General features: G+C 38.2%; 1 protein-coding gene across 1 annotated transcript; it reads left to right on the top strand.

The window, feature by feature from the left end:
* The first annotated feature begins 9,625 nt into the window (after positions 1-9,625).
* Positions 9,626-12,455, top strand: LOC113460944. Its single transcript, XM_039117348.1, has 7 exons — positions 9,626-10,278; positions 10,567-10,653; positions 10,767-11,015; positions 11,141-11,302; positions 11,427-11,480; positions 11,744-11,887; positions 12,039-12,455. The coding sequence occupies exons 1-7, from the start codon at positions 10,075-10,077 to the stop codon at positions 12,405-12,407; spliced, it is 1,269 nt and encodes a 422-aa protein (XP_038973276.1). The 5' UTR covers positions 9,626-10,074; the 3' UTR covers positions 12,408-12,455.
* The last annotated feature ends 1,302 nt before the right edge of the window (positions 12,456-13,757 follow it).

Here is a 13,757-nt window from a genome sequence, read left to right as displayed (position 1 = left end):
GATAGACGTCCAAGTAACTTCTTGTCTTGGTCACGCTCAGTACCCTTGTTCTCTAACAAGCACCTGCACTATCACTTCAGTGTCCCTACACTGTGGACTCAAGTCTCGTCCATCCAGAAGGAAAGTGATCTGTGCACTGATCGGATCGATCACCATCCTCGTGATGATCCATTGATCAGGAGCATTTAGAAATTAATCACCAATGATACATGGCTCAAATTCTCAACTCTTGAGAATATGCATCATCATCTTATTAATTTCTTGGACGATTCATAGACACATAATTAATATGAATGAAAAGATGTCTTTTATTTATTCAATAATAAATAGTCAAGTACAAAATTATATCCCTAGAATTAACAATGTGTCAGCCAGATTGGCTTCTAGGGCATACATCTAACAATCTCCCACTTACACTAAAGCCAATCAGTCATATATCTAAGCCCCATCTTCTCAAGGTGGGCTTCAGTCTTTTGCTGACTTAGCTGCTTAGTGAACGGGTCTGCCATGTTATCCGCGGAGTCTACTCTCTGCACCTCTACATATTTCTTCTCAATATAGTCGCGTATGAGGTGGAAGCGCCGCTCTATGTGCTTGGACTTCTGATGAGACCTTGGCTCCATAGCTAGTGCTATGGTGCCAATGTTATCGCAGTAAAGTGTTATGACATCTAATGACATTACACCTAACTCTGCAATGAACTTTTAATTAGAAGGTTTCCACTGCACCCTTAGATACGGCTTAACATTCAGCTTCTAAGGTAGAATCTATAATGATTGGTTGTTTTGAAACTCTTCCAACTTACTGAACCACCATTGCACATATCTTGATGTGGACTTTCTATCATCAATATGTGTGCATCCTTCTACCTTCAACTCTGATCTTCTTCCAAAGACCAAGAACATGTCCTTAGTTCTTCTCAAGTACTTAAGACTGTTCTTCACAGCTATCCAGTGCTTTTTGCCTGGATCTGATTGACATATGCTCGTGACACTCACAGCATGTACTATATCAAGTCATGTACATAGCATGGCATACATGAGGCTCCCTATTGCTGATGCATAGGGGATCTTGCTCATGCGTTGAATCTCTTCAGATGTGTTGGGGCACATCTTCTTGGAGAGATTAATTCCATGCCTTAGGGGTAAGAGACCCCTTTTAGAGTTTTCCATGCTGAACCTTTTCAGCACTTCCTTTATATACATCTTCTGTGATAGGCCAAGCATCCTTTTAGATCTATCTCTATAGACCTTTATTCCCAAAATATAGGATGCTTCCCCAAGATCTTTCATGGAGAACCTTTTTGACAACCTGACCTTGACCGAGGTTAGCATGGGAATATCATTCCCTATCAGGAGGATGTCGTCCACGTACAGTACGAGAAATACAACAGCACTCCCACTAACCCTTTTGTAAACACATGGTTCCTCTTCGTTTTTGATGAAATCAAACGTTTTGATTGCATCATCGAAACGAGTGTTCCAACTCCGAGATGCTTGCTTTAGTCCATAGATGGACTTTTGCAGCTTGCAGACCTTGTGATCTCCATCACTGAAAGTAAAACCCAAAGGCTGTTCCATATAGATGTCTTCATCAAGATATCCATTCAGGAAAGCTGTTTTCACATCCATCTGCCAGATTTCATAATCATGAAATGCTGCAATGGCAAGCAATGTTCGGATGGATTTTAGCATGGCTACAGGTGAAAAGGTCTCCTGATAGTCAATGCCCTCGCGCTGACTATACCCTTTCGCCACAAGCCTTGCCTTATAGGTCTCTACCTCTCCATCCGAACCTATCTTCCTTTTGTAGATCCATTTGCATCCAATAGGTACAATACCTTCTGGTGGATCTACTAAGGTCCAGACTTGGTTGGAATGCATGGAGTCTAACTCTGACTTCATGGCTTCCAGCCATTTCTCGGAATCGATATCAGATATCGCCTCGTCGTAGGTTTTGGGATCCTGCGTGTGATCCCTATCTCCCACTAGGAACATTTTCTTGGTATCCTCTTCTAGTATACCTAAGTATCTATCGGGAGGATGGGAGACCCTACTAGATCTACGAGGTGGTCGAGGGACATCGTGTAGTGGCTCTGTATGAATGGGTTCGATAGGATCCATGACTCGTTGCTTTTCAGAGACTTTCTCTTCAAGCTCAATTTTCCTCCCATTGCCTCTATCAAGAATAAACTGGTTTTCCAAGAAGATGGCATGACGGCTCACAAACACATTGTGATCCTCTGAGACGTAAAAATTGTATCCTAATGACTCTTTAGGATATCCTATAAAACGAGCACTTATGGTCCTAGCCTCTAACTTGTTTGCCTGTAGTCTCTTGACATGGGCTGGACATCCCCAAATCTTGGTTTCTTACCATGTCATATCTCATATGGTGTGGTAGGAATGGACTTTAGAGGGAACTCTATTCAACAAGTAAATAGCTGAAAATAGGGCATCTATCTAAAGAAACAAGGGTAAATCAGTGAAGCTCATCATGGACTGGACCATATCAATAGAGTCCGATTCCTCCTCTCTGACACTCCATTGAGCTGAGGTGTACCAGGAGGAGTCCATTATGAAACTATACCATTCTCCTTGAGATAATCACGGAACTCTCCATTAAGGTATTCACTTCCTCGATCTGATCGAAGAACCTTAATGAGTTTTTGTGCTTATTTTTCTACTTCATATCTAAGCTTTTTGAACCTTTCAAAAGTTTCATATTTGTGTCTCATACACATATCCATACCGTGAGTAATCATCGGTAAAATGAAGTAAAAAATTACAACCCCTAGCCTGCACATCGAATGGCCACACACATCAGTGTGTACTAGGGTAAGTATTTTAGTGGACCTCCCTGTGTCCTACAAAGGATAATTTGGCCATCTTTTCTTAAAGGCAGAATTCACAAATCAAATATGACTCGAAAGTCAATGAGCCCAAAAGCTCATATTTCTCCAATTTGTTTATTCTGTCTTCTCCTATATGGCCAAGCCTGAGGTGCCACAAATACTTTAGATTTATCTCATTTTTGGATCTATTAGATCCTATGGTATTCACTGTTTACTCAGATATATTCACAGATACATCCATATGTATGTGATAGAGACTGTCAATCATAAAACCATGTTGAATCAATTTATTTTTCAAATAAAAATCTTTCTGTGCTAAATAAAATACAGAAATCAAATTTCTGCTAGCAATAGGTAACAGTCCCTAAGTATCTTGAGCATTTCTGATATACCTTCTGAAGGTCTGTCACCCTTTATGTTCTTTATGCTTTCCCATGTATGTAGGACAGTTCCTCTTCTAATGGCCGTCCATGATGCAATGAAAACATTTTTCCTTGCAATTGGCCTTTTCTTGAAACTTCCTCATTTGGCATTTTCTCGGTCTTCTGTTTCTTCGCAGGCTTTTTCTTCTTCCAAATAGACTCTCTCTTGGAAGTAGAAATCAACTTGACAGCGAAAACGATGCCTCTTGAACTTCTTCAAGGTCCCTAAGTTAGTTACCAATTTATTTAACAATTCTATTTTGGTGCATACAATCTTGTTCATATGGTAATTTACTATAAACTGTTCATATGAAGCTAGAAGGAATTGTGGGATCAGATCCGTTTGTAATTCCTTGTGCATGGTCATGCCGAGCTTCTCAAACTTCTTTAAGTCCTTTATCATGGTCAAACCATGATCATGGACATACTGCCCATCGTGCATCTTGGCTTTGAAGAGCCTCTTGGACACTTCAAACCGAGCTGCGTGACTCTGATCACCATACAACTCTTGTAGGTGATTTAATATGTCCCTGGCAGTCTTCATGTTCTCATGCTGGCATTGTAATGCATTGGACATGGATGCCATTGTGCAACACCTAACTTTATTGTCATTGTTCGTCCACTTAACAAGCGTCTTATGCTGATCAGTGATCGGACGGATTGGTAACACGGGGATTCCATGGTCTAGCATGTACCCGAATTTCTCATAATTCAAAACGATTTTTTTTTTTTGAAATTTGCTGAGCCAATCTTTATAATTGAGTTTGGTCAAACGGTTGTTCTATAGGATATGAGTTAAGAGTCTAGAAGCTGACTTTATAATCCTCAGAGAGTAAAGATTCTAGTTAGACTTTTGTACTTGATCCTAATCTGTTCTAAGGTCTTTTAGAACAAATGTAACTCCCACTATTTTCTCGAATTTCTCACACTCCCCTGGTAGGAAAACGGAAATTCCACACGACTAGGGTTTCTAGTAGGTACTGCGGTCCCACCGATTTACATGCCACCTCACCTAACAGTTATTGGTGACATATAGATTGATGAATGTACAACTCTTGTACAATGCTTCTCAAGCATGTTGCAGTGTAACTTGGTCTCTAAGCCATGAAAACCTCACCTAACAGTTATTGGTCTCATTTCTTAGTTAAGTCAGACCCACCGTATAACCGTAGGAATAAAGTCGTCATTGGGTCCTCACCTAACAGTTATTGGTGCCCAACCCTACCTTTACCCTACAACATCTCATGTCTATAGAGAGGTCCATTCCCCCGATGCAACTTGACCACTGTATCCAGCCGAGACAAATCAACATCAGAAAGGCCTTAGCAGCTCTACTACAGTGGAAGACCTATTGACTTAATATTGGTTAATCAGGTCTTAGTGTTTGCAACTTGAGCTCTTCATAAGAGGTAATCGAACAATTGGCCAGGTAAGCAGGTGGGAGGCTCCCCTTACTCAGAGAGTAAGGTCCTAATTAAGTAACCACCTTTCATGCTTTCCTAGACACCAATTAGATCAATTAGTCTAATATGACTTGCTCATGTTGGTTCCCTCTCGACTTGATTGAGGAGGTTTTAATTTAGGTCTCAATTGGGTTTGTTACATCACATGTAAACCTATCTACCCGGCTTTCATTCACATCACATGCAAACGGCACATCACAGGCAGTTATAATCGCAGCATCAAAATAAAGCTAAACTTTAAATAGGTGATGATCATGGATTCTAATTAGGTCGTATTACAAGCACATGCACGTCAATCGATCAATTGGTCTTCAACTCTTGAATTGGTTCCAAGCCTCCTTGATTCGATCCTTGACCAACTCTTGATCCAATCACCATCAACCGCTTAGACCCCTGTTCATCTCATGCCTGTCTTCAACTTGATCGTTGACGTACATCACATCACAGAAATACAACCAGATGTAAAATAAAAATAATAATAAATTACATCTTTTTTTAGGAGGCACGCAGGCCTCTCAAAACATCAAATAAGATGCATGCAAGCATCTAAAAAATTACATGACATTGCAGATCACATCGCAGGTCTTTACATTTAATACCAAAAGGGTTTGAATCCTATGATCATCACCACATGCAGCAATTATAATTTTCAGATCTGAAAACTAACTGATTATCTCATGACATAGGTTGCTGATCATGCTAATCATGATTCTAAACTTTGTAATCTCATTAACAATGCAATTAGAATCATCATCTTATCATATAAAAATCAGCATGCAAAAATCAGCACCCTAGAAAAAATCTGCATGCAGAAAATTTTCAGCATGCATAATCTTTCAATTTTTAGATCTAATAAGCCTACTAATAATTAATCCTTACCTTAATCTACGAAGCCTAGGCTCTGATACCACTGTTAGAAAACTCCGGTCATGCCGCTGAAATTTAAAAAATTCAGATGCAGCGGAAGAGGCATATGCGGGATTAACCGTTCATCGCATGAACGTTGTTTAAAAATCGTTCGTAGATAGATAAGGATTAAAAACTTTTAAATAGCATTAGAAGATCAGATCTTCACCTTTGTGCGGGTAGATGATCACCACAAACTGATGATCGTGGTTTAGGATGAAGGTTCGCTTGAAGCCGTTCAAGTGCCCGGCCTCTACGGGTATCCACACGAAGCAGAAAACCGATCCAAGCTTTCTATCTCCCCAGAGTGCTAGCTCCCTTGCAGAGATAACTTTGATGGCTGATATCCTCCCTTTCAATCAATCCTTGATTGTGCTTGGGAGGAGGAAGAAGAAGGATGAAGAGAAGAAGAGGAACGAAGCCCTGCAGCCTTCTTTTTCTTCCTTGCGTTGGAACCAAACGGTGGAGGAAGAAGGAGGCCACCAAGATCCTTTTCTTCCCTTTGTTGTTGGTGGCTGAAAAGAGAGGAGAGGAGGGTGGCCACGTGATGGAGAGGAGGAGGGCTTCACTTATCATTAGGGCACCTCCTTTCAAAGCCTTATAAAGGCATCTAGGGCTCCTATTTGGTTTAGTCCAAATCATGAATCAATTGGGTTCAATCTATGCTAGTCCTAATCCAATTAGAACTTGAATGAACCATGACTCAATTGAACTCTTCAATCCTAATCCAATTAGGAGTCATGTTGATTCATTAGATTAATAATTAATTAGGACTTAAGAAATCCTAATCCAATTAGGACTTGTTTAATTCTAGTCCTAATCCAATTAGGACTCTAATTTGAATTCGAAGTCCTAATCCGATTAGGACTCTAGGAATCCTACTCCAAGTAGGAATCCAAATTTAATTCAAAACTCCTAATCTAATTAGGATTGTAGGAATCCTACTCCAAGTAGGAATCCCAGTCCTACTCCAAATAGGATTCCCAGTCCAAGTAGGAATCCCAGTCCAAGTAGGAATCTCAGTCCAGGTAGGATTTCTAGTCCTAATTCAATTAGGACTCTAGGAATCCTACTCCAAGTAGGACTCTAGGAATCCTACTCCAAGTAGGACTCTTGTTTTAAGTCCAATTAATTAATTCTCTTTGTTCCTTCTTCGGCTTATTATTAATCGAATTGATTACTTGTGATTCCTAATCACGATTCAACCATCGGATCGATCAATGTCTCTAGTGTGTGTGACCCCATAGGTTCTACTCTGACTGGTAGTGAGATATATTGTGATCTCTATCACAATATCATTGAAAACTCCTTTCAATGGGTCGGAACGATTCCAACTCTACTCATTAGGACTTATCGATCATCGAGATAATCCCTATGAGTCCCACCATCCACCAGTGACACCTAGCAGCATATAGTGGCTACCCAGCAGAATAGAATGATGAACCTCTAGGTGCAGTTATCATGTGATACAGTCCTTCTATCGTGGATCTCTACAGGACGGAGGTCATGGATAACTCGTCAAACCCCTTCGTCTGTCATATGTCAAGATTTATTTGACTCGAGTTCGATAATGGAAAACTCTTTCTCCACTTTATATTACTGCCCTAGCCAAGGTCTTAGAACTCAGTCTAACAAATCACATAGGATCACTCCTCTTCTATCAAGGTCGATAGATTCCATGTAAGTGCATACCCTACTCCTACAGTGAACTTACTGCAGCCAATCTACACTACAAGGACCCATATGACTAGAGACCATGTATACGTGTAGTCAAACTACAATAACCTCACTGTGAATAGCCGAAGCACCGCAGGTCAAAGGACCAGTCATACTACTGCAACATCAAGCAAGTCACTGACGAGTGGATAGACGTCCAAGTAACTTCTTGTCTTGGTCACGCTCAGTACCCTTGTTCTCTAACAAGCACCTGCACTATCACTTCAGTGTCCCTACACTGTGGACTCAAGTCTCGTCCATCCAGAAGGAAAGTGATCTGTGCACTGATCGGATCGATCACCGTCCTCGTGATGATCCATTGATCAGGAGCATTTAGAAATTAATCACCAATGATACATGGCTCAAATTCTCAACTCTTGAGAATATGCATCATCATCTTATTAATTTCTTGGACGATTCATAGACACATAATTAATATGAATGAAAAGATGCCTTTTATTTATTCAATAATAAATAGTCAAGTACAAAATTATGTCCCTAGAATAAACAATGTGTCAGCTAGATTGGCTTCTAGGGCATACATCTAACACAGGGTTGATAATTGTACACACCAGCTGGTAAGAAGCTATAGGATACACAAAGCTACACTCTGAACCCCCTCCTTTCAAGTTAGTTTGCCTTTGATAAACACGTTAAATACTCATCTAAATGAATCCACCATCTTACAATCAAGTTAAGCATGCATGCTGTTGCTGACATAAATAGCAAATTGGTGCATGACATGTGCCAAGAGTACACCACAGCTAATAGGTTATTTGAAATCATTGGCAAGTAGTGTTGGACTAAAATTCATATGGTTGTCTCTTCAATTTTGATTGCGTTGCTAAGGGATAGAAATCTAAAATAATTGATGCACCGTTAATTTGATAATCTTGATTGATATATGATAAACTTCGCTATATAAATGACAATGGCGGAGAAGAAATTTTTGTTCATATATTGTATGGTATGTTTGGTTTTCTAATTAGTTCATTGAAAAAAAGGTCAAAAGAAGGGCCATGAAAGCTCACGTTGGCATAAGCCATGGACTGGTGGTGCTATTGCTTGTGATGATCTCCTTGTGGTGCACTAAGGCTATGGTGTAGGCAAACAGAGGTGCGGCGGCATCTGAAGCGATTGAATAAGCCTGCAGTTAAGAGCATCAAGATCTGCCGTCTAACTATTCTTTCATTTTTTTTCTTAGATTTTTATTGGATTTTTAGGGTCAAAGATTTTTTTTTCGTTCCAAAGGAGTTTTGGATAGATATTCTGAATTATTTTTCAATAAAATCTATTTTACAAAGTATTTATTTATTTATCTACTTAAAGAAGAACCTTAATTTGGTTAGAATTTTTTAGATTATTTAATTTAATATAATCTTTTAGAAGGAATCTTGATCTCTCTCTCTCTCTCTCTTACTTTTTTTTTTGGTTAATCTTGTGTCGTCTTTCACGGATCAGACGATTTTCTTCCCATATTGTCTCTATTTAGGAAAATATTCTTTAGAAATTGATATATTACCTTTTTATTTTTTTCTCAAAATATAGAGACATCCTAGCCGTTCCTTATTAGTGGATGAAATTTAACTTGGTTGTTAATTGGTTATCTATTTATTATTTTTAATTATTATATGTAATATTTTAGGAAGCACGATAGCAAGAAAACATTTTTGTACAATACTTGCATAAAACTAGGAATTTTATTGTTCCCCTTTTAAAAAAATTGTTATCTTTCATTTACTCGCCCTAGTGCTATCTAATTTGTAAAGTTGAAATCATTCCTTTGTATTTAGTTGGGCATTAAAATTCTTGAGCTACGCTCTTTTTCCAATTTGTTAGCATTTTACTCTGTCACTTTTTAAAAAATAAAAAAAATATTATTTTCGTACATTTACTACAATCCCATCTAGTTTCTACTGTAATATATCTTCCTCTTTTATTGTACTTATTTTTGGCATTTTTCACTGCAATGCTTCTTAATTTGTAGTTTCATTTGTTATGTTATTTGCTTTTCTTTTAAAAAGAGCCCGGATGGAGATATTATAGACTGTGTCCACATCTCTCATCAGCCAGCCCTTGATCATCCTTTACTCAAAAACTATACTGTCCAGGTGTGCTATCTTTCCCCCTTACTTTCTCTTCTTTTCAAATCCTTCCCCTTTCACTTAATATTTACACCTAGGGATCTCTTTACTTTGTCTTCATTTTGTGCAAAATCTTTAGATGAGGCAAAGTTTCCACCCATTAGGCCTAGATGATGGGAATGAGGTGGCTTCAAAGATGGAGACTAGCTCCATACGTCAACTTTGGCATCAAAATGGGAGGTGCCCCAAGGACACCATCCCTATTAGGAGGACCAAGAAGGATGATGTGATGAGAGACAGCTCTGTCGAAAGATACGGAAAGAAGAGGCACCATCCCTAGTAGGAGGACCAAGAAGGATGATGTGAACAATCGATGGACAACAAAAATAAATATTTTCTTTTTGTATATTCAAGTAATTTAATAGCCCGCAAGAAAGAGAGAGAAAATCTTGTTATAGAAATCCTTCATTATGGAGGAAACAATTGATGGACAATTAATTTGATAATCAGATAAGCTCTTTCAATTAATGCACAAAATTAAGCAGAATCTGTGGCATTTAATTTAACTAAGATATTCTTTGATATATAATAGGCAACCAGGAAGAAGAAGTTTGTTATATATATATTGGATGGTGTATGTTTTTATTTTCATTGAAAAGGGTTTGAAAGAAAGGGCTATGGAGGTGCACAATAGTATGAGCCATGGCCTGGTTGCGCTATTGCTAGTGATGATTTGCTTATCTTGCATCATGGCTAGAGTGTGGGCTACAATCGAGCAGTTCGAGGTGCAGCAACACTTGATCCGATTGGATAAACCTGTCAAAAGCATCAAGGTCTACCATCCCACTATTCTTTCAATTATTCTTTTTTTTTGGATTTTTTGGTAAGAAAACATTTTTTGTTCATTGTAAAAGAGTTTTAAGAAGATTTTCTAAATTATTTTTAATCGGAAATGTATTTTAAAATATTTTTTGTTTTCACCTTTTTTGTTCGTTCAGTACAATCCCATCAAGTTTCTACTGTAATTTTTCTCTTCTATCATACTTATTTTTTGGCATTTTTCACTGTAATGCTTCTTGATTTGTGGTTTTATTTGTTCTAATGTTTGTTTCTTTAAAAAGAGCCCGGATGGGGATATCATAGACTGTGTCCATATCTCTCATCAGCCAGCCTTCGATCATCCTTTGCTCAAAAACCATACTATCCAGGTGTGCTCTTTTTCCCCCCACACTCTCTCTTCTTTTCAAGTCCTTCACCTTTCACTTTATGTTTACACTTGGCGGTCTCTTTGCTTTGTCTCCACTTCATGCAAAATCTTCAGATGAGACCAAGTTTCCACCCATTAGGCCGATACGATGAGAATAGGGAGGCATCAAAGATGGAAACTAGCTCCATACCTCAACTTTGGCATCAAAATAGGAGGTGCCCCAAGGACACCATCCCTATCAGGAGAACTAAGAAGGGTGATGTGCTGAGGTCCAGCTTTATCGAAAGATATGGAAAGAAGAGGCATAGGACAATCCCAAATCCAACTTCTATAGAACCCAACTGGAATAGCATTGGACATGAGGTACATAGTTTTGAAAATTTATGGAAAGGAGTAACCATGGAGCGAAGTATCTCTAACCCTTCCATTTCCTTCCCCTACTCTTTCACCTTTCTCATTTGTGTTTGTTGGTGGATTTTCTTGCGTAGCATGCGATTGCTTATGTAACAGGAGATAAGTACCATGGAGCAAAGGCAACCATAAATGTGTGGAACCCGAAGCTGGAAAACAAAGATGAGTTCAGTCTGTCTCAACTTTGGATTCTTGGAGGTCCTGCAGAAGTTCTCAATACCATCGAAGCTGGCTGGCATGTATATTATTGCTTCAATTTCGGATAAATAGAAAGTAGTTTTAATTATATGAAATTTTGAAAGTTCTCTCTTCATGCATTAATTAACTTCATCTGGTTACTCTTTGGTGTGGAAAAAAAATCAGGTATATCCAATGTTGAATGGAGATCATAGAACAAGACTATTTACTTTCTGGACGGTAGGTTAACATTTCTTCATTTTTCCGTATTTTCTATGTGTTGTTTCTATTAGTTTCCTCTTTCCTTATGTTCTCCTACCTTATCTTCCAAGTGTTTTTTAATAATTTATCTTATATTGTTCATTATTTTTAGTTTTTTGGTTCTTTCTGGTCAATTATATGATAGAGATGAGGTGCCACAGACATTCCTGATTTCGACAGACAACATAAGGCAACAATTATGAAAAATTGGAAGGCTTCTAATATTTTCCATGAAATTGTAGGGTGACGGTTATAAATCAGGCTGCTACAACCTACGATGCTCTGGGTTCGTTCAAGTCAACAAGGAGGTAGCATTGGGAGCCACCATTTACCCCATTTCTAGCTATGGTGGACGCCAATATGAAATCACTTTGTCTCTCTGGAAGGTAAAAACAAAAGATTCATAAAATGCTTATTTCTTCTCCTAACTCACAAACTCTCAACATAGCAAAACTTCAATAGTCATGTTTAATCACAGTTTCACTTTTCACCTATAAATAGTGATGAATGTTCATATGGTTTTCATTTTTTGAGTAGGATCCAAAAACGGGGAATTGGTGGCTGCAGTATGGGAATCAATCTCCAGTGGGGTACTGGCCTTCTTCCTTGTTCCCTCATCTGTCTGATAGTGGCTCAGTGATACAATGGGGAGGGGAGGTTGTGAACTTATATTCAAAAGGTCAGCACACCTCCACGGAGATGGGCAGTGGCCATTTCCCAGAAGAAGGTTTTGGCAAGGCGAGCTTCTTCAAAAACATACGAATAGTTGATAAGTCCGACCAACTTCAAGCTCCTCGAGGGGTTCGCACTTTTGCTACACAAGCCAACTGCTATAATGTGCACCATAAGAACAATGGTTACTTCTACTACGGGGGTCCTGGTTTAAATCCTAATTGTACAACGTAGAAGGTCGTAGGTTTTTGTATCTCCATCTTGTTGGGCAAAGAAAATTATGAAAAAATAATCGTGAACAATTGATGGACAACAAAAATAAATATTTTTCTTTTTGCATATTCAAGTAATTTAATAGCCCACAAGAAAGAGAGAGAATATCTTGTTATGGAAATCCTTCAGCATTCAAAAAAAACAAAAAAAATAATTTTTCAATATATTTTGCCAGTGCTTCTGCATTCAAAAAAATAAAAAACTACACTTTGGATTAAGATATTAGAAGATCATGTTTAGAGTGCGATATATCATTTAATTCTTTGACATCAATTTAATGGATGATAAATTTAACTGTATTATTAGTGGCAATGCAAGGCCTTTCATATATTGACATAAATATTAAGGAATTTAAAAAAATTCTTTCAACCTAATGGTCTTATTGGCCTGGGTTTTGAGGGTCCAGATTACACCCGGTGCAACAATAAATCGCATCTTGCTCGTGTTTAGGAAATATTATACTGTGTGCTACCTTCGGACGAGTGGATGGATCTATTTCCCGAATCAAAGGAGGCGTGTCAATGTCATGTGGCTTACTATGCTTCTAATCATTGTCCAATTTTAATTGATGGTAAGGATAAGTTCCTTAATATTATTGGTCCATTTTGCTTTGAAAAAATCTGATTGCCTTGCAGAGGAATTCAGGAAGTGGTTCGACAAGCCTGGAGATGCTATGGCCATTACTCTCCATGGGTTCGAGTAGCCTTGATGCTAAAGAATACCAAAGAAGGCCCTGGAAGATGGAACTGTGAGAATGCTAACAACATTTTCAAGAAGGGAGCAAATCATGATAACGAAATTCTTGAAATTCAAACCAAGGAGGCTTAAAATGGAGGCCTCAATCGGCAAGAGCACATGAAGTTATTGAACTTGCTTCAGCTATATAATAATAATTTTATGTATGTAGGAAATCTTTTGCCAGCAAAAGTCAAGGATCCAATGGCTCAAAGAGGGAAATAATAACACTAAATTTTTTCACCGATCCATTAAATAACAAAAGCAGTCATATATGTAAGTTCGCGTATTACATAATGATTTGCCTATATTAGGTCGAGAGATGAATTTAGATAAAAATTTTTGAATGGCCTCTTTTCTTTTCTTTGTTTTTTTTTTGGCAATATAAACAAGATAAAGGTTAAGTTATACCTAGTGTTAGTGTAAGATTTATAGAATTACACTCTTTTTCAAAATTGGATGATGAGAGTTCCATATTGATCATCCGAGCTGTTGGATATAATCTATCATCTCTAAATTATTTACGCACTAAGATCATATGACTGGGGGTCTTGTAGCGTATACATCAAATGGTCA

This window comes from Phoenix dactylifera, unplaced genomic scaffold, assembly GCF_009389715.1.
Source record: "Phoenix dactylifera cultivar Barhee BC4 unplaced genomic scaffold, palm_55x_up_171113_PBpolish2nd_filt_p 000204F, whole genome shotgun sequence".
Classification (NCBI taxonomy): domain Eukaryota; kingdom Viridiplantae; phylum Streptophyta; class Magnoliopsida; order Arecales; family Arecaceae; genus Phoenix; species Phoenix dactylifera.
This window is presented reverse-complemented; position numbering and strand designations above follow the sequence as displayed.